The following is a 24,285-nucleotide window of genomic DNA, read 5'->3' on the forward strand; positions in this document are numbered from 1 at the left end:
AAACACTAAGCCATCAGGCAATGGTTAAACAGAATGTCCGGCAGACACTGAGAGATGATCGAGGTGTAGTTGTTCCCAAACAAGCATCAGAACTTGATCTCGCTAACGGTGAGGGAGCCCTCCCAGTCAGATCTTTCCTATACAACTGGACACAGTGCACATTGTCCCCGAGATGACTGAAGTAGAGTGGAGACAGCTGCCCACCTCTCTGCAGAATGCGGATTCACGAAGTGTGTGTGGAGAAGGATGTAAGGGTCCTTATCACAGTTCATCCCCAGCAGAAGCATGATAGAGAACTCTGATTTACAGGGCTATTCCCACGGACACACACAGAATCCTGACCTGCTGGAAGATCATCAACTCAGTGAAAGATGGACTTTAGTCTGCCCAAAACATGTACAGTTCTGGAATGCTGCTGACTGCCTGCTAGGAATGCTAAGGGACGCACTGAGGATCAAAATCAAGATCAAAATTCAATTTATTGTCATAGTAATAAAACAGCACCATATTACATGAAATTTCTTTTTGCCTGCTGCAAGACAGACAGACGTGCCACCAGCAGGAATTGCCTAAGCGCCTCTTACAGACTTATAGTCAGAGAGAGAGAAGCAAAGTAGAGTCCTCACAGAGTCGCCAAGTGTCCATAGATTCACCTCCAGTGCTTCTGCAGCCACACAGAGTCCAGTCCAAATCATTGGTGACCTGAGCTCTAGATCCAAACCATCTACATGGTCAGGAAGCCTTCAGCGACCGTGGCACCTCTTCGTATCTTGGTTCCGATACCCAGTACTCCTCCAGCCAGTTTGAGCCAGTCTCTAGCAGTCCGCAGACCTGTGCGAGTCTGTCAACAGCAGTCTCCAACAGCCCACAGCTACCATGGGTTCTTCACCTCAAGTTGTCAGCAGCCCGCCACATGCATGCAGCCAATACAAGGGCTCTGTGGTGAAGGGCCACAGTCTAGAGTCCTTCTGTTACCAGGCATTGAGGGGCTGAGACAAAAGGAAAGCCCCTCAAACAACGGTTGAGGATTAATGACAAGGAGCCACAATAGTGGAAATGGTCTAAATAGAAATGAATGTAACAATCTACATTGATGAAAATGTATGGATACAAAAGGAACAGTTTTCTTTTTGTAAGTAATTTATTGCAAATAAAGTCTATTTTTGGTTAAAAAATAAAATACTGGTAGCCCAGCTATAGGAAGGACATCAATACATTGGAAGTGCAGAGGAGATTCACCAGGGTGTTGCTGGAATTGGGAGGGTTTGAATTATTGTCAACGGTTGAATAAGCTGGGTCTTTATTCCTTGGAGCATAGGAGGCTGAAGCTTGACTTTAAAGAAGTTTATAAAATTATGAGGGGTGTGGATAAAGTGATAAAGCTCAAAGTCTTTTTTCCCAGGGTAGATTATTCTGGAACTAGAAGACATAGATTTAATGTGAGAGGGACAAGATTTACTATAGACATAGGTTTTTTTTACACACTTGAAGCAAGGTCCAATTCTGGAACGAACTGCCAGGCACAGTTCTGACGTTGAAAAGAGATTTGGACAGATGTATGGAGAGTAAGTGCTTATGGACCAAATACAGAAAAATGGGACCAGCCCAGAATGCCAACTTGGTCAGCCAACTTGGGTCAACGGGCCCATTTAATGCTGTATGACTATGATTGTATACATGGTGTCATTATTACTGCCTTAAATGACATGCACTATTGTTAGACTGATTTACCATCTAGTTATCTTTCCAGTCCCCTTTTAAATCATATCTCAGCCTGGTAATATTGGCCATACCCTGATTTAGGACTTTTACTCTTGATCTATCTTTGCCCTTTTCTGTAACTTTCTATATCTAAATAAATTATGATCACCACCAGCCCCCCCCCCCTAAAATGCTCTCCCACTGCCATCCTTTTCATTTGCTCAGAATAATTCCCCAAGGTAGTCATTTATCATTCCACCTTTGACTAAGATTGTCATATACTGCTTCAAAATTTTCCCATGAATGCAGTTCACGAATTCTTCACTTTCTATACCCTTTACTTGGTTAATGTTCTGATTGCTTTGGTGCTTTAGGAAGGACGTATTTGCATTTTTTTAAATCTTCTGACTCTGTGACATTTAGTACATTCCTAGCAATTGCCCATTTTTGATCCTCAGTTCAATCAGCAAGGCCTAGTTTAATTTCTCTCACACACACACACACACACACACACACACACACACACACACACACACACACACACACACACACACACACACACACACACACACACACACACACACCCTTGTTTGTAATTGTGTAGGCAGGAACATTGTCCTTTTATTTTTGCCTCTCATTAAGCCACACTGGCGACAAGGTCATAATCTCATAAATGCTTTATTTTGTAGAATCTTAGTGTCAGAGTCAAAGTGGTTAATTGCTCTCATGCTTTTTTTTTCCATCTTTTTATTCTCTTCCTTCCTTCTGCTTTCCATGCCTGTTTTCCCAAAATTTGAACCTAATTTTGCCCTCTCTCTCCAGAAACTACAAAAGGAAAGTAGCTAGTAATAATGAGATTAATAATACTTTGTTTTACATGATAGTGAAATTAGTTAAGGTATTGTGTTGCAATAATTTAAGTGTTTCCGCTATTTTAATTTTGGTACAATTATGTGGTATTAATCTGCACAAATCTGAGGACAGAATTTTTTAAAGTTTTGATATACAGTATAACCATGAATATGTAAATAAATTGTTAGATGACTACATTTAAGAAATTTCAACAGCATATTACCATATCTGGATAAGGATATCTATCTCAGATAATCAACATCACTCAAAAATTATTTCTGTCATTATTATAGCAAATACAAATGAGCTGCTGATGGAAGAAGGAATGACATTTACGATCGGTAAGCATTATCATAACAGCTGATGGACTTTCAGTACTTACTGAGAGTCCAATGGTCACTTGATTTGAAAAACCAAATTTATAATACAATTTTTCAGAAGAAATAACTGACATGACATTTATGTGCCAATCCTACGATAAAATGAATTTGTCCTAAATAATATGTCCTTTTGCTGCCTTAATCAAAGAGGATTTGGAGGATATTAACAGGCTAAATGAATGGGCAAGAACATTAGCAAATGGAATATAATGCCAAAAAATGCGTGGGAAAAAAATATAAAGGCAGAGTGTGTTCAATGATGAAAGATGGAGATATTTTGAAATTCAGATTCATTGTAAGGTAACATGCAGATACAACAAGCAGTTAGGAAGGCAAATAATATGTTGGTCTCTATTGCAGTAGGACACAAATAGAAGAGTAGACACATCTTGCTTCAATTATGAAGGTCCCTGATGAGACTGCATCTGGAGTATTGAATATTGTCTGACCTCCTACGTTAGGAAGGAAATACTTTTGATAGAGGCAGTGTAGCAAAGGTTCATGAGATTTATTCCTTTGATGGTAGATTTGTTATGTAAGGACAGATAAAACTGTCTGTTTTTATAAACTCTGTCTTATAGACCATAGTATTGAAAAATGAGAGTTGATCTGATTGAGAAGTAGAAAATTCTTAGGAGTTTTGACTGGTTAAATGTTGAGTTGTTATTTCTTTGGCTGGTTTGTCTAGAATGAGGAATCACTGTCTTAAAATAATGGGTCAGCCCTTCAGGACAGAGTTGAAAAGTAATTTCTACACATTGGCTGTCCCTAATCTGACCATGACTTTCCAAAAATTTCCTCCCTAAATATCCTTTCCAATAGTTGCCATACCACTGATGTGAGTTTTACTGGCCAATAGTTTCCTGGATTATCATTTTTTTCCCCTTTAAGGACAAATCTATCTTACGGTAAGTTTGGAAACTCTCCAGTATTCTGGGACCTCTCCTGTCACTAGTGAGGATGCAAAGATCTTTGTCAAGGCCCCAGCAATCTATTCATTTGCCTCTTTCAATAACCTCAATCTATCCTATCAGGTCTACCATAATGCTCCTCAAAAGACCAAACACCACCTCTTTTTTGATCTCAAAATGTCCTAGTAAATGAGTGTTCTCCACATTATCCTCCCTATTACTGTCCATGTCCTTCAATTTGGTTATCAGGGAGGTAAAGTACTCATTTAGTGTCTCACCCACTTACTGGCTCCAAACATAAATTCCCTTCTTTGCCCTTGAGAGATCCGATCCTCTTCTTGGTTTGTTTTTAATGTAAAATGTCTTGGATTTTCTTTAATCCTGTTCACCAAGGACATTTCATGGCCTGTTTTGGCCATTCTAATAGCCTGTTTCTACAATCATTATATTCGATAAGAACATAAAAAATAAGAGGAGTAGGAGTCTTCTCTGTCATGTAATAGGACCATAGCTGATCAGGCCATGGACTCGGTTCCACCAACCTTCCTTTTCTCGTTCACCCTTTATTTCCCTACTTTGCAAAAATACGTCTGCATTTTAAATATTTTTTAATGAAGTAGCTTCCATTGCTTCCCAGGACAGAGAATGCCACAGATTCACCATTTCCTGAGAAAAGCTGTTCCTCCTCATCTCTGTCCTAAATTTACTCTCTCAAAATTTGATGCTGTGTCCCAGAGCCCTACTAGTCTCATCTACCAGTGGAAATAATTTTACAGTCTCTATCAGTGAGTGTAGCCAGGCAACTTAATCTCTTATCATAGGCTAACCCCCTCATCTCTGGAATCATCCTGGTGAACCACCTCCAAAACCAGTATACCTTTTCTCAACTATGGAGACCAGAGTTGCATGCAGTACTTGAGAAATGGCTTCACCAGTACCCTACTCAAAATTGCTGAAGAAACTCATCAGATTATACAGCATCTATAGGAGGCAAAAAGTAACCAACCATTTGGGCCTGTGCCTTTCATCAAGGTATGAGCAAAAAGCAGGCAGGTATCTGAATAAAATTGTTGAGTGAGGAAAAGAGAAGGGAAGAAGGGGGAGGAGAAGAGAGGAAGAAAGGTTAGGGAGAGCAGCATAGTCCCACAGGCAAGAGGTCATAGGTGGATAAGGGTGGGAGAGTGGAAGAGAAAAAGCTGAGAAGTGATAAGGGAGGAGGTAGTTCTCTGAATAGAGGGTGAAGAGCTGAAGGAAAGAAGGTAGAGGATAGGGAAAGAAAGAGATGGGACGAGGCCTAATGGAAACTGATGTTAATACCATCTAACTGAAGGTTGCCCTGACAGAGCATTAGGTGTTCCTCCGATTTTCAGGTAGCCCTGATTTGACTGTGCATGAGGCCATGGACAGACATGTCGGGGTGGGGTGGGGGTGTGGAATTAAAGTGGTTGGCCACTTAGAGGTCCCCCTTATTGCAGTGGAATGAGAGAATGTGTTCAACAAAACTATCTCCCAGTCTGCGTCCAGTCATTCCAATGTAGAGGAGGCCACAACAAGAACATTGGTTGCAGTAGATGAGCTCTAGATTCACAAGTTGAAGTATTGCTTCACTTCCACCAAGAAACATCAAACCACCATCTCTATCCCTTCACTTCTGGTCGTCTCCCAACCACAGCCTCTAACCTCATGTTTCCCAGAGTCTCAGCACTCCTTTGCAGGGTCCATCCGCTCTATTGGACTCCTGACGGCTCTGTAAAGGCTTTAAACAGCCTGTTACAGGAGCCGGCAGTGGTTTATTTTAAAATTGCCAAATAAAATTTAAACCTTTAAATGATCATTGTTATTAAAATATTGTGATTTGTTTCTAACTGCATCCATTGGTCAACGGTAAGTGCTGGACTTGGTTGGGGGTGGGGGGTGGCCATCATCTTATTCAAAGGGTATTGCTTAAAACCAACATTTTAGTTGGAAATTCCGGAGTTGCATTGCTCCCGGGATGAGTTCTTCCATTCCAGAATATCCAAGATGTCCTCCTTCAAAAAATGTAGCTTCCCCTCTACTGCCATCAACTTAACCCTTACTGCATATCCTCTATTTACTGCTCCTCTGCCCTGAGACACTACAAGAACAGAATTTCCCCTTGACATCATCTACACTTCCCCAGTCTCTGCATTAACCTCTGCAATTTTCACCACCTGCAACATTTTCCCACTACTAGACACATCTTCCCCTCTCATCTCCACTCTGCTTTCTGCAGGGACTGCTCCCTCCAAGGCTCCCTCGTCCACTCATCCCTTCCCACTAATCACCCCCATGGTACCTACACCTATGACTGCAATAAATGCTACACTTACACCCAACTTCCTCCCTTACCACCATTCGGGGTCCGAAACAGTCCTTCTAAGTGAAGCAACACTTGAAAATCTTTAAGGATCATCTACTTCATCTAGTGCTCCTGTTGTGGCCTGCAATATATCGGAGAAACTGAACACAGACTGGGGGATTGTTTCATTGAGCATCTTTGCTCTGTCTGCTGCAATTACAGGGACCTCCTAGTGGCCAACCATTTTAATTCTACACTCTATTCCCTCACGATGCCCTCATGCACTTCCAAACCTAGGACACCCACAAATTGGAAGAACAATACCTAATATTCCATCTGGGAACTCGAACTAAATGATCTGAACATACTTAACTACTTATGACCTCTTGACTATTGGCCTGTGCTCCTTCCCTTCCCCTTCTTCCCTCTTCTCCTTTCCATCCATCCTTTTATTCAGGAACATGTCTGATTCTTGCTCAAATCTTGACAAAGAGTTCAGACCTGAAAGGGTTGGTTACCCTTTGCTTCCTATAGATGCTGCATGACCTGTTGAGTTTCTCTCGCACTCTGTGCATTGCACTAAAATCAGTGTCTGCAGACTTTCCTGTTTAACTTCACCAATACCCTGTACAGTTGCAGCAAAACCTCCCTTCTCTTCAATTAAATCCCTCTAGCAATGAAGGCCATTATTCCATTTGCCTTCTTTGTCATTTGTTGCACCTGCAAATCAACCTTTTGTGATTCTTGCACAAGCACTCCGAAGTCCATCTGCATGACAGTGTGCTGCAGTGTTTCACCATTTAAACACTAATCTGATCTTTTTTATTTTTCTCTTCCAAAATTGATGACCTTACATTTACCAGTATTGTGTTCCATCTACCAGACCCTTGCTGTCTTATTTAACCTATCTATATCTCACTGCAGATCTCCACGTCCTCTCCACAATTTGCTTTTCCACTCAATTCAGTGTCAGAGCAAACTTGTATATGCTGACTGATCACCAATCAGAGAACTATTTTTCCCAAATCTCTTCCTTCTGTTTAACCTATCCTCCATCTGTGCTGGAGGATGAATACTCTACATCATCTTAAGAATTGGTCCTTTATGTGGTACCTTATCAAATGCCTTCTGAAAATCCAAGTACACAACATTCACCTCTTTCATTCTATCCACTGCATGCATTATAATCCTCAAAGAACTCCAGTGTTTGTCACACTGGATCTGCCATTCCTGAATCCATGCTCTATCTGCCTGATTGAACCATTTCTCTCTAGGTGTCCCACTATTTCTTTCTTAATGATAGCTTCGAGCACTTTCCTGACCACAGATGATAAGCTATCTGGCCTTTAGTTATCTGTATTTTGCCTACATCCTTTTTAAACAGTTATATGAAATTTGCTGATTCATATGATTTTTACCCAGCTGCTGCATTTCAGAAAATTATTGCCATTTTCTCAGAACACATGCTGCATAAAAAGGTCAGAATGGGAATGAGGGTGCCATTCCCGTTCCAATATTTTACTTCCTAGACCCCTAGTAAATTTCCCAAAATGCCTACAGTCTAAAATTAATTGCAGGAATTCTGTGAACAACGGGTTAATGAATAGCACATATCGATGACTTGTGTTGTAAGTCCTCCATCTTTAATTACCACACTTCCAGTATGCTGTCTAAACTCGTGTAAGAAAAGGGAGATTTCACGTTTTGGTAATTTGCGTGTGAACGAGACAAAATACATTCTTGAAACCGGTAAAACCATGCAAATTCTATCTAAAAACATATTAAACAGTGGTGTAACATTTGTGATATTCTTCCAGGACCCTATCTGATTGTAGCTTCTTGAATCTTGCATATGTCTCCTTTTTCTTCTTGACAATGTTCATGACCTCCATCATCATCCAAGGTCCTTTTACCTTCTCTTACCTTGCCATCCTTATCCTTTTATGCATAAAAAGCTGTAAATGAAGAATGACTCACATCAATTGAACCTAATCCCTTGAAATAAAGATAAAGTGGTCCTAATTAGAATTGAGAGTCAAGGAATTAATAAAGTAAATAGAGTGAAAATATTTCTTCTCATGATGAAGTCAGAATATGGCCCTTAAATTTGACCCTGTAGCGTTTGCGCTACACATGTGTGGAGAAGAACGACACACACAGCAAAGCTTGAAGTCGAGACTGTTTTACTGCACTGGCCATCACGTTTATATGAGCCCCAGGTGCTGACATTGGGGCTCCGTGTCATTGGACCGCCAGCTTGGGATTGGCTGACGCTCCCGCCACATTTCCACCATCTTCCTGCTGTGTGGAAGGTTACCTGGGGACAACAGTTGTTGTCACCTCCAGGTCCGCACGGTCGCTGCATTCATTGGCCATTTTGTGGGCCGGTCCGCATCTCCTTGCGTGGGCCGCTATATGACCCCCTCCCCCACAGAAATGGTGACCGGGCCATTATCCATTGACTTGGGCAGTCTGCCCTTGCGTCATGGGGGAGGAGTTGAGACCAACTGGTCACAGTTGAGGTATGCCAGTTTCAGGTGGTTGATGGTAAAAATCTCTGCTGATGTTGAAGACAAAAGCGGAGGCGTTGTCCCTGATGACCCTGTAGGGCCCCTCGTAGGGTCATGTCCCTTCGCACAGACACATACTGACTAGTCTTTAACTCCCTGGAGATGTATGTTTAGGTTGGCCATGTGGTGGGGGTTGCTGCAGGACCAGGGACCCCAGTTTTCACTGCGAGTTCTCAAGGGTGGCTGCGGGATCTTCTGGGCATTTGTCAGGGGCCAGGAACTCTCCCAGAATGATTATGGGTGCACCATAAAACACCTCTGCCACCGAAACGTTGAAATCTTTCTTCGGCGCGGTGTGAATCCCCAGTTGGAACCCTAGAGCCGGGCCATCAAGGCTGCCTTCAGATGCCTATGAAACTGCTCCACCAACCCATTGGCCTGAGTGTGATGGTATGGTGTATCCCCAGGAAGTTAGCCAGCACTGTACAGAGCCCAGAGCTAAATTGTGCCCCCTATTTGAGGTTAGGTGCTCTGGGACCCTGAATCTGGACACCAATGGGTCGACGAGTGCCCAGGACAGGTTTGTGTGGTTGTATTAACCAGCAGGACCTCCTCAGGCCACCTTGTGGAGCGATCAACATGGTCAATAGGTATCTTTCCCCACGTGAAACTGATAGCGGTCCCACTATGTCAATATGTACTAGCTGAACCTGCGTTGGTTCAAAGGTCTGTATGGGTGCTCTTGTGTGAGTCTGCACTTTTGAGAACTGGCAATTTGTGCAGGTCTTGGCCTACTGGCTGACCTGCTTATGAAGGCCATGCCAGACAAACCTGTTGGAGGCATCGACTGTCAGAGCGGTAGGTGCGTCTGATCAGGGATGTACTAGGAGGGTGGCGTTGGCCAGCGCATCTTTGGCATTCTGGAATGTCCTCGAAGACTCATCATCCCAGGTAATGCCTTTTGACTTGCTTGCCATCAGCGCGAAGAGGGAGCACATGATGCGGGCTGCTGCCAATATGAACCTGTGGTAAAAGTTTATCATACCAGCGAATTCCTGTAGCCCTTTTACTGTACATGGCTTGGTGAAGTGCTGGACCACCTTGACCTTTTAGGGGAGGGGTATTGCCCCATGTCTGTTTATTCAGTGTCCAGGCTGAATTGGCACTTCACAGGGTTAATTGTTAGCCTGAACTTACTCAAACAAGTGCACAATTGTCTCAGGTGAGCAGCGTGGTCTTTGCAGCTGTGGCTAGTGATGAAGATATTGTCCAAATAGAAGAACATAAATGTGATGTCCCGGCCTACTGTGCCCATCTAGCGCTAGAAAGTTTGTCCCGCATTTTTCAGACCAAAGGGATTACGTAGGAATTTGAACACCCCAAAAGGGGTTATAATCGCGATCTTGGAGATGTCCTGGGGGTGAAGAGGTAACCCTGGATGAGGTCCCCCTTGGAAAACACTCGTGCCCCATGCAGGTTGGTGGCAAAGTCTTGGATGTGGGGTATGGGGTATCTGTGGGCATTGTGGCCTGGTTGAAGCAGTGGTAATCGCAACATGTCCTCCACTCCCTTCCCCTGCTGTTTTTGGCACCATCTGGAGGGGGGAAGCCCAGGGATTGTCAGAGCACCACACAATCTCTAGCTCCTCCATTTTTTTTAAACTTCTCTTTTGCTAGGCTGAGCTTTTCAGGAATGAATCAGCGTGCCCTGAGGTGGTCCTCGGTCTGAATGTGGTGCCTTACCCCTTGCTTTGGCTCAGCCACAGAGAACTGTGATGCCACTATTGAGGGAAACTCTACCAGGATGCCGGTGAAATTGATGTCTGAAAGCATTATAGTCACGGTGGGGTGTGGGTAGCTTGGCTTCCCCCAGAAGTAGAGTCTGAAAAGTTCTGGCGTGCACCAAGTGCTGTCCCTTGACGTCAACAAACAGGCAATGGACATGAAGGAAGTTGGCTTCCAGGAGCGGTTGTGCCACTGCCTCAAGGGTGAAAGTCCATGTAAAGCTGCTGTGGCCAAACCAAAGGGGGATGGTGCAGGTCCCAAAAGTCTGAATAGAGGAGATGATGGCTGCCCAGTGCTGGGCCTTGCTTGCCTTTGCGGGTGTCGAGGCCTGTGAGGGGTGTAGAATGCTTATCTGTCGACCAGGGAAGCATGCCTGACAAGGAGTCCCAAACATAGAGGAGGCCATCGTGTGAGCCTACCACTGCAGCCATCAACTACGGTTGGCCAGGACATTCCCGGAAACCAGCAGGGTGGGTGGCATTGACGGGCCTCCGCACCCCATCGCTGATGATAGTAGCATAGCTGACCTGGGGTCTTGCAGGCAGCTGTTTGTGAGGTTTGCTGATGTGATCTATGATGGCTCTAGTGTCCTTTTTTGCTCTTCAGAACATGTCCTCCTGAGCAGTGACCCTCTGAGGGTCGATGAAGTCCTCAACCATAATCAAGAGTTAGATATCCTCGGGCAGCTGCTCCAGAAAGATCTGCTCAAAGAGCAGGCAAGGTTTTGGCCCTCGGACAAAGTGAGCATCTCGGTCATCAGGTCAGATGGGGCCCTGTCTCCCAATCCGTTCAAATGTAGCAATCGCTGGGAGAGCCAAAAAGTGCGGGTTACCAGCTCTTTGAGGTCCATGTATTTGCCTTGCTCTGGAGGCTGCCGTAGGAAATCTATGACCCTTGCTACTGTGTCTTGATCAAGAGTGCTTATAATGTAGAAGTAGCGTATGTCATTAGCGATGCTAGAATTGAGCCTTGGTCTGCTCGTACCACACATGTGGCAGCGACACCCAAAACGTTGGGAGTCTGAGTGAGACTGTGTGGATGGTTGCTGGCTCACCTGGTCTGTCATCTTCGAGTTCAACTGCTGGTTGGACCTGTCAGGGTCACCAATGTAGCGTTTGCACTACACGGGCTTGGAGAAGAACAATATGCCCACCAAAGCCTTGAAGTCAAGACTGGTTTATTGTACTGGCTGTCGCACTTATATGGGCCCCAGGTGCTAGCGACGGGGCCCAGCATCATTGGAGCGCTGGCTTGGGATTGGATGGCGTTCCCACCACAGTTCCCTGTCTTCCTGCTGTGCAGAAGGTCACCTGGGATAATAACCAGTGTCAACCCCCAGGTCCACGCGGTCACCGCATCCATCAGCCTTTTTGAGGACCAGTTCGCAGTTCCATGCACGGGCTGCTACAATACAAATCATTCTAAGAATAAAGAAAAGAGAAAATCTGGACATTGCCCTGAAACATGGATAGATTCATTTAAAATTTCTAGGTTAAGGTGGAAAATGTTTAAAAATAGGCAAATTATTGTAAAATGAGGTAAATATCAAGATCGCTTATTGTCTAATTGAATGGATGTGGAGCCTGGAGGACTGAACAACCAGTTTCTTTTCTTTTTTTGCAATTTCTTTGCTATTCTGTCTGAGCATCTGACTGTATTTTGAAAGAAACTGGAAATACTTTTCCGAGTTGATATTTCAAGTCAATGAACTTTCATCAGAAATTCTGTTTCTCTCTTCAAAGATACTGCCTGACTTGCTGAATATTTCCAGCATTTTCTCTTTTTATATCAGAATTCCAACTTTTTGTTTTTCAGTTACTGATACAAATAGTTTTGCTAAGCTGAAACCATTACTTTCCTGTCCACCACCAGTAACTATATAATACAGAATAAAATGAGTTGAAGATTTAACATAATGGTGGTTTAGTATAAGAATCAGGTTTATTCTAATGAACATGTGTCACAAAATATGTTGCTGCAGCAGGTGTAAAATTTCCATAAATTACAGTTCCATAAAAGCAACATTTAAAAAAAAATAGTGTGAAAAAGAGAAAAATGTGAGGTTGTGTCTAGAAGTTCATTGTCATTCAGAAATCTGATGGCGTTGGGGAAAAAGCTGTTTTTGTAGCATTGGGAAGAAAGGACATTACCATCAGGCTCCCTGATGGTAGCAGTGAGAAAAGGCCAATTTCTGTAGTCTTTTCCCATCCTGGACATTCATTGGCACCTTCTTACCAGGCAGTGAAATGGACTCCATGGTACACCTGTAGAAATTGGCAAGAATCTTTGTTGACATACCAAATCTTCTCACACTGTAAAGAAATATAGTCGCTGGCAAGGCTTCTTCATGATTGAATCAACATAATGGCCCCAGGATAGATCTTCAGAAATGTGGACACCCAGGAATTTGAAGTTCCTTATCCTCTCCATTACTAGCCCCTTGATGAGGACTGGTTTGTATTCTCCTGGTTTCCCCTTCCTTAAATCCATAACTAATTTCATACTTTTGCTAACTTTGAGTGTAAGGTTATTGTGACACCACTCAGCTAATTGATCTAACTCCTGTACGCTTCCTCACTGCCATCTGTGATTCTGGCGACAAATTTATAGATGGCATTTGAATTGCACCTGGCCCCACAGTCATGAGTGTCGAGAGAGTAGAGCAGTGGGCTCAGCATGCATCATAGAGGTGTGTCAGTGATGATTGTCAGTGAGTAGGAGCTTATATTACTTTGATTTGTGTTTCAGTATTATTACTGCAAAGTTTCAAAATAAGATCTGAATCTATAAATGAAATACTTAGAACCCAAATAATTTTGTTCCTTGAACTTTGATGAATTATAGCAAATATCAGGCCTTGAATAAAGAATCTTTCACATGCTCTAATTTCTTTTTTTTTAATAAATATCCCCACTGATCTAATTTTCCTGTTGTCTTAGGGTCTTCAGATTTATCTGTAATTTTATTGTTTGACTTTATGACTTCCCCTCTTATGAAAGGGAACCCTTCCTGGGCAACTGGAACCCTGCTTCCTGTGGTAAATGGTTAACTCTCCCTTTATATCTCATATGAATTCCAGAACCAGTTTTGATGGAAGGATCCCCAGAATTGAGAGTCCTGCAGGATGAGTGGACTACTGTTTCTGCAGATGATCTAAGGTGCAAATAATTATGGGTTTTTTTTAAATTTCACTAATTCTGTTTTATTCTACCAGCATCTGCTAAAATGTTTTGGTGCATTTTCTTTTCAAATAATGCAGGCATTATCCTAAGTTTTGTTATCCTTTAGGTCAGCACAGTTCGAGCACACTATAGCAATTACCTCAGGAGGAGCAGAAATTCTAACCCAATTGCCGGAGGAAGATCGAGGGTGAACGAGAAAAACGGACGAGATGCAGACGTGTCCTTGAAAATACTTTCTGTGAAGAGGGTTTGAAGGCCGCGCTGTTGTTAACATCGCCGATAATCAATGGAGCCAGGTCGACTGTGACGACACTGGGAATTTACTCCGTTTGGAATGTGATACTTTATCTGCGAGCATGGTTTTTGACATGCAATCTTTACTGCCCCGTTTTAGTACATAGTTTGAATATAAGGATGGAGTAAATGTTGTCTTAAATACTTTGGCACCATCTACATCCGGCCAAGATAACGGAATTATTTTACCGAGCTTCCAATGGCCTTTTGTGAATGTCGAAAAAGATGCTATCAGATTTATTTGCCAGTGGGACTAATCCGAGAAAACGCAACAGTGTAAACCAGCAGTGCTATATAGCTGCGTTTTGGCTTTGGAAAGTTATTGCAAAGATGAAGTGGAACTTCTTTCTGCCTTAAATAAAGAAGCAAATTCATTTCGATTTTAAGTAATTAAAATTAGACTCGACGCGATAGGAATAGCATTTTTTTAACTGACGGTGACCCGAGCTGGAATTTACAGATTGAAATGACCACAGAATGAATAATTGTTGCATTTGGATACATCTGGAATGCTTTGTTTGCCTCACATGAAGGTTTAATGTTTAAACATGTTACATGTTTCACTGAGTGCCATGTTTGAAAGTTTAGATCTATGTAATGTGCGGCCACATATGACGGTCACCAGGTCACCCTGTTTTCATCAAGATTACCTGCTTCCAGTGAATACTGGTGATGCTACAAGGACATTATTTACATTTAAGGAAAGACTGGATAATTACATGGAGGGGAGAGGATTGGAGGGGTATGGACTAGGTGCTGGTCAGTGAGACTAGTCCGGCATGGACTAGTAGGGCCAACTGGCCTGTTCTGTGTTGTATATGGTTATATGGACACCCGTAGTGTCAGAAAAGTAATTCCTCAAATTATCCTCTCTGTTCTCTATTCACTATTTTCTTGTAACTTCAGTTCACATGGTAACTATCGGATTTGTTGACTTTTAATGCCTTATTAAGAGAGATGTTGGATTCTCACTGTATACTCAAACGGAAGAGTGGAAATTTCGTTTCTCACACCCGATCTAGTGTTGTCAAACCAAAAAATACCTTGATGAAGGGCTCAAGCTCGAAACGTTGGTTTTGTCTCTTTAACTTTGCTACACAAAGTGCACTGTTTGATCTGCTGAGCGTCTCCAGCATTGTGATTTTTTTCTGCCACCACGGTGTCTGCAGGCTTTCGTCTTGTACTCGTGATATCAAACTATACAATTATTGTGTGCCTCTCAGCTCCATTAAATTTGGGCTTCCCATGTTTTACGTGCATTATTAGTATACGCCTAGATTCCCTCCGAATGTGAAAGTGTGTTTCATATGTTTAGAAAAATAACAAGTTATCACCAATGTTCAACGGTTTTTCAGAATTCTTTATAAATCAGCCAAGACGCTTGTATTTTTAATTATCCGTTTCTTTCCTCTCTCAATTAAGAGTCGAGACAGCTGTTCATTTAGTGATGTATCCGGAGATGCTGTTTCCCCCCCCCCCCAGTTGTCCTGGACGGGTCTGTCCAAAAACACAAGAGCTCTTCGTTGATTTTCAACGATAGATTATAAACCTGGTCACTGGATCCCCCCCCCCCCCCCCCCCCGCCATGGCGACTGCATATTATAGACATGGACTATTATTGAAATATAAATATTTAATACAATCTATAATTAATTGTATCACACGTGTATGAGCCCTCAAACAAACGGCGATTTTTTTTTCCAGATTGGGTGACAGAACTTGACCAAATTCGGGTGAGGGAGGTTGCGGATGGAAACTATGTTTGTGGGCTTCTTACAAGCATAAAGAACGATCTCGTCGTTCACACATTTCACCACAGCGCAGTTTAATGTGAAAGTGTAACGATTCCAAGCAGAAAAATAACGTCTTCGGTAGAATTATTTGTCCCATCGCCACCAATGCGTGTGGTAGGTCATTTACAGATCGATTTTCATCGACGTTTTTAAAAATCTCGTTCAAAGATGAGCCATTTTAAAGCAAAATGGGATGGCATTTTTATTGATTCTGGGGAAATTATTTTTAAATAAAAATGAATACAAGACCGTCGTTTTCATATTTAACCTTTTTGTTGGTGTGGGGCACGGAACCGCTCATTAGTCGTAAAAGCAACAATGTGCAATAAAGAGATGTGTCACTTTAATTGTGCGTGTAATTAAATTATTAATTTAGTACCGCGTGTGTAGTGCGTCAATCAGACGGGTACTCTGCGTCTAGATGTTTTCAAATAAACTAAAGTTAAGTGCTGAATGATGGTATAAGTAAGCTCGTGTTTTCTTTATACTTGTAAAATGCCAACATTGCAGACTATGCTGCATTTCAGATGTGTTCGATATGAAAGCAGCGTTTTGATTAACTGGTTTAAAAACGATTATGATTAGACATTAGTAGCTCCGTTTTAATGCGCGGAATGGGGGGTGGGTGGGTGGGGGCAAATGGTCCATGAATGCGACAACGGAGTTCAGTGCATTCTCAAACGTACATGTTTGGTTGCACTTTTTAGATAGTTCTCGGCTTCTTTTTAAAAAAAATGGGGAAAACAGGTAGTCGTGCTGTTGGGATTCGTGTGACATCTGCACACAATCAAAACACACGTCGGAAGAATTAAGTAAGATTGTCACGTCAGCCCCGAGTGGTTTTCAGAACAGATTAATGCTGCCTGTTTACAAGATCTTTAGATAAAAATGTCTCTGTTCATTTTAAATATTAAAGAAACTGAACCAAATCGACAACTGAACTATTGCTGGTGTATATTTCATCTGAAACAGGTGCCGAGATATTTCTAATTTTTGTTGGCGTTAGAGTAGTCGGAGAAAGGCTTTTTGAATTCAACTGGAGAATTGCGTATTTCTACTGAATACCGAAATCTCTGCAATCGTATTCTATTAATGATTTTAGTATATTTGTCTTTATTTCACTTCCTAATTAATTATACGTTGCAAATCAAGGCAAAGTGGATCATGTTTAAAATTGTTTCGATATGGACAAATTTATTGTGATATCTCCATTGATTTAACAGCTTAATGTAACATGGCATAATCAAATAAATGTGAAAGAGATCGTTGAGTTTCATGGACAATGTGAATGTTATAAGCAGGTTCAGGTCGAATTAAGACACATTCCTGTTTTTGCAGATATGTATAATGTTCGTGATCCTCGTTGCAAAAGCATATTTTGGCCTGTAGATTCTTAAATGGGTGTCTTTTACACATTTCCTGCCTCTGTAAACAAAGCACACGCTAACAAGCTTCACTGGCATCGAGGGATGTTGAACATGCCAACAGTACAAATATTTTTATGAACCTAACACATGAATAAATATGCATATCAATTTGTAGAGCCTCAATTTTAGTGCTTAATTGGCTTGGACGAGAGAAGATTTATTCAAAATACAGAATTGGCCTTAGCAGTTGACTGTAATTAAATATTTCATTTGAGGCTGGGCACTGTTTCTGCAGCTGACATGCAAATTTTCGCGATCAATTCTTTAATGTTTTGTTGGAGTTCTCTGTTGGAGTTCGGTGAAGCAATGGTTTGATAGGTGGTGGAGCGTTTCACCTACTGGTAATACTCCAAAGATTTATAAACAGCAGGGCAGCAAAAATCTGAATTCATAAATTTGTTTGAATCTGTTGAACAGTAGAAATGCAATCACTTTATTGCTACTGATAAGAGATGCTATTTATCTGCCATACAACCGGGTCAACAGAAAGTAAAACACGTTTTTTTTCCCCCATATTTTGGAAGTCAACGTGCATTTCATCCAACCATATTTTACAATGACGACTTATAAACCATTGAATTACAGCGATGCATTTCCCGAACAAAAGCATGCCACGCGAGTGTCACAAATAACAAATAAAAATGGGTTATTAAACGGAAACACATCCATCTTGAGGATTTGGTTTAACATCATCTATAGAAAAAACGCTCCCTCCCTATTGATTGAATACGACTTGAATTAACTGACCGCGCTGTTGAGAAGTGAACCTCGTTCCACCACTGTCAAATGGTGAATCTCGAATGGCCACCGTTAGAATGCACGTCTTCAGCTGTCTAAATAATTTGAAATGACAAATATTATCAAAACACCCTTAGAAATACGAGTACTAAATTTATGCAAGAAATAATACATTCAATTTAAAATATCCAATGTACAGTATGTTAAAATGTTATTGTTATCATTTAAAATATCGTGTTAAAATCACTATCTTTTGATGCTCTTTATTCCAGCTGTACACATTTGTGTTACATCAACCATGGTTTACACTTACTGACCGCCAGAGTCTCATCAGGATTCAAATTACACCGTTTATCGCTGTATGTGAAGTATTTAAACCCGAAAATGCATTTTAAGTACCTTTTATTCACCCTTCAAACAAAACATTGCAATTAATCTCCCAAATTGAAGTATGCCTTTCTAGATATTTTATATCATTCTCGGGTCGAATGTGACATTCAAAATCCTCCGTGTATCATCAATATGCTACATGATTCTTTTAAATCCTGATGTCCGCGCACAGTCATCTCCATGTGATGGTTTGGTTCACTTGTTTAACGATGAAAGGATTGGATGATGCAATTGGTGTTAAATATATGGCTAATTATGCGTATGAAAATTAAGCATCAGACTTATGCTAATCGGAGCCGCCTTTAGCTGTTGATCAGAGCTCTTGAGACTGACATTTCATCAAACGAATCTCTCACAACTGCACAACACGTGTGTTCTTTCACCATATTATTTCTTGTTAGACACATTTTGTTCCAGTAAATAACATCAGTAAATATCTCAGTGAGTACAACATTAAACAAACTTTTGATTGTATATTAACAATTGTTCGAATGATTTGACTCTTGCAATTTGCCTGTTTAAGTTAGTCTGTCTCTGTTGTCAAGCGCACTTGGAATCGTTCGGCCGTCTGCCAAGTTTGCCTTTATGAGTAAATTTTCATTATTTCTATTTTAGGGATACAGTATTTTATCCAGTGCCATAGTTTCTGGAATAATAGAACTATGTGCAAAGTGCATGGATCATAGCCAAACCAATTCAGTGCATTAAAATTGTCATTCTTTAAATTAAAGAATGTTGGCTATGCTTTATGAAAGGTCTGCAACATTCAGCTGTGGTGTGCAATGGTTGTTGGCGAAACACACACAATAAGTTGTTTGTATGTCAGATCTTTAAAGTTAGGGAACTCTTTTCGGATCTGAAACAGTGGGCGTAAAGTTAACAAAAGTGATACATTACAATTGTTAACCTCTAAGTTCAAAAGGGGGGGGGGGGGGGCATCGCATTCTGTTTCAATGTTTTCGATTTATGATTTGAATGTTCAAAAGATGTTCCCAATTGAAGAACTAAACTGTAAACTTGCATGAGTAAGAAATAGTTAGGTTTGAAGTCATCAGATTAAAATATTTTCCAGAGCCCGGAGGCTTTTTAAAAAAAAAATGACTTAACTATTTGTTGCAATTTTCCTTCCGGAGACTCAGGCCACGGCTTTTCAGAGACAGTTTTCCTCGGCTTGGCAGAGCGAGCCTGGATGGAGCCAATCAGAGAAGCACGTGGTGAAATCTGACCTATCAGCGCACACTCTTCATGAATATGCATGAGGTGTCGAGTCAAGCCTTTCTGGCGAGTTTGTGTGTATTCACAGCATCATGCTTCGACTTTGTCAACCCAAAAACTCCATTTTCTTATGAATGGAAAGTGAAAAAAATCAGATTCGCTTAAATTGGGATCCTTCTCGGCCGGAGTAAGTAGTAGAAGAAAAAGAAGTGAAGTGACAAGCTGGGAGGCGAACGATGACCATGACGACAATGTCAGAAAACCTCAACAGCCCCGTTTCGGGTAAAGCAGTTTTTATGGAGTTTGGACCACCAAGTCAACAAATGTCGCCTCCCATGTCTCACGGACATTACTCCATGCATTGTTTACATTCTGCAGGCCACTCTCAGCATGACAGTTCCTACAACACTGTTTCATCCTTCTCCCGATCTCTGGGCTACCCCTATGTTAACTCAGTGAACAACCCCTCCGCTAACCCTTACATCAGTTCAGTGCAACCGTACCAAAACAGCACGAATCTGGCCCATACGCGGTTAGAGGACACAGGTAAGAGCCGCAGAATAAGTTCGTTGCTCAATCGAATTTGCTGAAAAATACAGAGTTGAACGAGCCCAGGAGAACATTCATTCTGCCTCTGATCTTTGTAATTATTTATTGCGTAATGCCATAAACAATGCATGCAATTATGGGTAATTATACGTAAACCGTCGTTGGTAAAAATAGACAAACTTTTAACTGCTGGGCTAGATGCGCCGTTATCGTGTTGAAGGTCATTGTGTGTTGGGGTTGTATTTTTTTTCCTTTTAGAAGCAGAATCGGATAAAGGTACCGTGGTGGAGAGTGGGGAAGTTAGATTTAATGGGAAAGGGAAAAAGATTCGCAAACCCCGAACCATTTATTCCAGTCTACAACTGCAAGCTTTGAACCGACGGTTCCAACAAACTCAGTACCTTGCTCTGCCTGAAAGAGCCGAACTTGCTGCTTCACTGGGCTTGACGCAGACACAGGTAACAGACACATGAGACGAAAACGCAAAGCTCATTTGTTCGTCCCAATAATACCCCCCCCCCACCAAAAAAAATCATACTTTCCAGGGAAATCAATAATCGGTAACGTGGCATTTAAATATAAAACTCCGATTAAATTAATTTTAATGCGGATTCCAAAGCAAGTTTAAGAAAATAACGCGAGGGCATGTTCTCCTGCATAAATCCCTTGGAGCCAGTTGAACCATTTCAATCAAATAGCGCCATACATGTTACTGACATGACGGGACGATTCACGCGCGCGCGCGCTCACAAATCCCAAGAATGTGTTCATTAAAGAGGATGCAGTAGGAATCGCCGAGATGTTCACCGAGCGAACTGTTTGGGAAGTCATTTCGACAAGTTACTGAACGAAAAGCGTCACGCAAGTGACACCATCGTAATTCTGAAATGTTGTACCCGTCTAGAAGAGCTAATCCGGAGTCTTGACAAAATTCTCTATTTTAGTTTGAATACTTAAACATGTTTATTGTGACATGCAGGTAAAAATATGGTTCCAGAACAAACGCTCGAAGTTCAAGAAGCTCATGAAACAGGGGAATGGTCCATTGGAAAGCAGCGCCCTTGCAAATGGTAGGAGCTTATCGGGATCTTCTCCTCCAGTTCCTCCAATCTGGAACGCCTCATCTGCCGGGAAGAATTCCACAGGGACCCCGGGAACTTACATCCCCAGCTACACGTCGTGGTACCCTCCAGCACACCAGGAATCTATGCAACAACCACAACTCATGTAAAAAAAACCCCGCCTTTTTTTAAAGCAAGGACGCTAATCCAAGAAAGCAGTTTCTGAAGTGCACCATGCTCTCAGCAGACATGCACAGATGTGATGCGGAGCGAGTTCCCAATGATCAACAGCTGACAGATCGACGAGATTTCTATTAGAACACGTTTAGAGCAGACTGTGGGCAAGAAGACTCCGGGGTATTCTCCGGGACAGTCAGAAAGCCTTTGTTACAATTTCGTGGTATTCATCCTATTCAGAAATAGGCAGGCTTTGTATCGAATGCAGTCTCCCCAGTTGGGATGTTAGGTCCGTAAACGGTTGGCTGCGACGCAGCGCAGAAGTCAAGGCAATGGGAAGTTCTTCGTGCACGCGGTCCTGGTTTTTGTAAATATTATTTAAATACGTTGCACAAATTTTGGTGTGTCTCTTTGTTTTTTTTTTGTGGCGTGTACATGATGCAATGTGAAATGGGATCTTAATATTTACCTGTGAAAATTGAAACGTGATGCTAAAAACATGTCTAGCGTTCTAAATGTAAAGGTTTAGTTTTATATTGATAATGTTAACTTATTGCTTTGTATCTTTGAATCTTTGTAAATATATTATAAAGTCCATTCAAAACAGTAAAATTATGATTTTAAACAACAACGTGTGCATTATGAAAATCTCTGTGTCCTCATTCAAAATACATTAACACAAAACTTTAGAGAATTCCTGCATAATACTCTCTTCCCTCTAATTTCAATTATGAGATCTTCTCAATGAGACAACAAATCGGATGTCATAGTCGATCTGTTGGAAATAGTGTTTGGTACTGCGAAATAGAATGAATTTTACAGATTTAATTTTACAGGTGGCAGCAATATTTATGTTCATGTTTGCATACAGAAATCGAACAGTTTCCCTTGAGTTTCACATGATGTGGAATTCCGTTTTCCATCCCGACTATTTGATCTGAATATGCGATAATAGACGTTCACATTGTTTCTGACCGCGCCGACAGCTCATGGTTTAAGGTCGGATTATTTTGTCGCAGTCAAACTGTCACGTCTAACCTGTACTGCTTTAAATTGGATGCAATTATTTTTACAGCAATTAGAGCACTTATTCCTTTTCAGATATGTCTATCGCTCTTATAAGCTCTTTTATATACTTCTTGGGGCACAATAAATCTCCCTTTCAGCGTTAAAAGACAGGAAGCCACTACTGTGTTAACTAAATAATGGGTAAAAGAAGCAGGTGCTGCCCGGATAAAAAAAAATCCCTGCCGTTTGTTCAGAGGGGTTGAAAGCTGTCTCATTTCTAGAAGGAACAAATTGAGAACTTCAAAGGGACCGTTGTTTTAGGATGATGGGCCAACTGCGCTTTTTCAGGAATCGGAGCCGATCTCTATCAACATCTTGGAAGAGCTTAAATAGATAAATGCCAAATTCACCAACACTGGTGATCCCAAGGAAATCATTCAATCAAAAGTCTTCCCCGTTAAACAAGCAAATTCCTTATTTCCTGAAATAACTACTTGTACGTGTTTGAATAGAGCAAGCTTGAAAAAATCTCGTGTCCAATGTCTATTAAAATTAACATTATTATTACAATATGAAAATAAACATATAAATGGACGTATAAATATTGTTCAATGCCTTGCTTTTCTAACACGATTAAACAAGTCCAGTAGAAATTGATAAAACATTTTGGTTTCGAAAATCTAGGACAAGGGTGACTCTAAATATTACACAATGCTAGATGCATTAACTTAAATGAAGTGAGCAATAAATTCGGCTGAAAATAAGACGGCTACAGTTAAAACTCGTGTTTAAGTGTAGGAATTAAAACTTCGGTCAAGCTAAGACATGGAAAGTGAAGTGATTTTTATACAAAATATCTTCTAAAAATAAGGCTGCAGCGTGGTCATCAATAAATTAGTTTATTCTGCCAAGAACTCCAAATGGGCATACAGCTGCGTAGAAGAGGTTCAGCATTATTGTACCGTATTCTCTACTTGATTACAATTCGAGGCCTTCAAACGAAAGATAATTACAGTAATTTGGGGTTTATTTATTCTAATGTAGTTTCGTATCATTTGGGGTAATTATGAGCAATTTTTTCGCTCGGGAATCTTTGGATTAACAAAGGATGTAGCAGTGAAAGCCAGATATGAACAGCATTGAGAAAGAAGCAGTATTCTAAATAGGTGTGTTTCCATCTTTGCAAATCAGAACTACGTTTGTCATGAGGTCTGCAAATTGCTTGCAGGTGTATAGAGAAGAATTGTCAATAGGAAACGGTTCAAAATTAGTAAGCTGCAATGATGGAGTAATATAGGGCAAAGGAAATTGTCCCAACAAGATCTGATGTTTTCCTGGCAGACGAATCTTTCATTTACTTCTGCTTTAACACATAGGGTCCAAAGACATTGAGATGTCAATCTAGTTACAAAAACAGGGAGTCATACGTGGTGGAAAGTGCGTTTTAAAATATCCCACGGCAATCCGCGCCTTATTTATTATTTACATAACTGGAAATCCAGTTCCCTTCCCAGGTTTTAAGGTTTGTTTTCATTCTCTGTTAGACTGTTAAGATATCCCAAACATTTCCGAATCACTTGCTGTCCCTAAAATAAAATAAAAATCATCGACCTAGATTCCTAGCGGAAAAAAAAAATCAAAGTTTCTTTCTGTTTTGAAAAGAGATCGGAATACAGTGAGGTTGCAGAACTACGCTGAAACGCGCAAAGAATATTCCATTCCCGCAGCTATTTTTTTTACCATTTTCCCCAGGAACAACGTGATTTTTGAAGCCTGACTAGAAATGTGATTAAATTGTGCCTACTGACCTTTTCTAAATTATGCACCACCCCAGATAAGGAAACTACATTGTAATATATTTTAAACGTGGAAAATAAATATGTATCCGGTTGAATGACGTCGAAATGCAATGAAAACGTTTTGAGATTTGAATCCCCAATAACATTGCTGTCCAACGATGGTCAGCGTTATCCCAGACATTGTGACATTTTAA

At 41.2% G+C, this 24,285-nt stretch overlaps 2 protein-coding genes and 1 long non-coding RNA gene across 8 annotated transcripts in view; 2 read left to right on the forward strand and 1 right to left on the reverse strand.

The window, feature by feature from the left end:
* The window catches only part of metap1d (methionyl aminopeptidase type 1D (mitochondrial)), a 184,059-nt gene extending 168,551 nt beyond the window's left edge, over window positions 1-15,508 (forward strand). For all 4 annotated transcript variants that reach the window (XM_069935729.1, XM_069935728.1, XM_069935731.1 and 1 more), the window contains 3 exons: window positions 2,847-2,894; window positions 13,538-13,616; window positions 13,747-15,508. In XM_069935729.1, coding sequence (XP_069791830.1) covers window positions 2,847-2,894; window positions 13,538-13,616; window positions 13,747-13,831 — 212 coding nt within the window. In that variant the 3' untranslated portion in view covers window positions 13,832-15,508. The remainder of the gene's footprint in view (window positions 1-2,846; window positions 2,895-13,537; window positions 13,617-13,746) is intronic.
* Window positions 15,509-16,912: 1,404 nt separating this feature from the next.
* LOC138762175 (uncharacterized) overlaps window positions 16,913-24,285 on the reverse strand; it is an 8,037-nt gene continuing 664 nt past the window's right edge. For 2 of the 3 annotated variants that reach the window (XR_011356800.1, XR_011356801.1), the window contains 2 exons: window positions 19,390-19,467; window positions 17,585-17,987 (listed from right to left, as the gene is read on the reverse strand). This is a non-coding gene — a long non-coding RNA (uncharacterized lncRNA). Of the gene's footprint in view, window positions 17,561-17,584; window positions 17,988-19,389; window positions 19,468-24,285 lie in introns of those variants that run through there. The other variant, XR_011356802.1, reaches the window with a different exon arrangement.
* On the forward strand, window positions 19,495-21,680 carry dlx1a (distal-less homeobox 1a). Its single transcript, XM_069935732.1, has 3 exons — window positions 19,495-20,043; window positions 20,305-20,504; window positions 21,026-21,680. Exons 1-3 carry the CDS (start codon window positions 19,734-19,736, stop codon window positions 21,275-21,277), a joined length of 762 nt encoding a protein of 253 aa, XP_069791833.1. The 5' UTR covers window positions 19,495-19,733; the 3' UTR covers window positions 21,278-21,680.

This window comes from Narcine bancroftii, chromosome 4 (assembly GCF_036971445.1).
Source record: "Narcine bancroftii isolate sNarBan1 chromosome 4, sNarBan1.hap1, whole genome shotgun sequence".
In the NCBI taxonomy this organism is placed as follows: Eukaryota; Metazoa; Chordata; class Chondrichthyes; order Torpediniformes; family Narcinidae; genus Narcine; species Narcine bancroftii.

Coding starts and splice junctions, on each gene's coding strand:
- dlx1a (XM_069935732.1), top strand. CDS start 19,734: ATGACCATGACGACAATGTCAGAAAACCTCAACAGCCCCGTTTCGGGT. Junction 20,044..20,304: donor TACGCGGTTAGAGGACACAG/GTAAGAGCCGCA, acceptor TTTTCCTTTTAG/AAGCAGAATCGGATAAAGGT. Junction 20,505..21,025: donor TGGGCTTGACGCAGACACAG/GTAACAGACACA, acceptor TGTGACATGCAG/GTAAAAATATGGTTCCAGAA.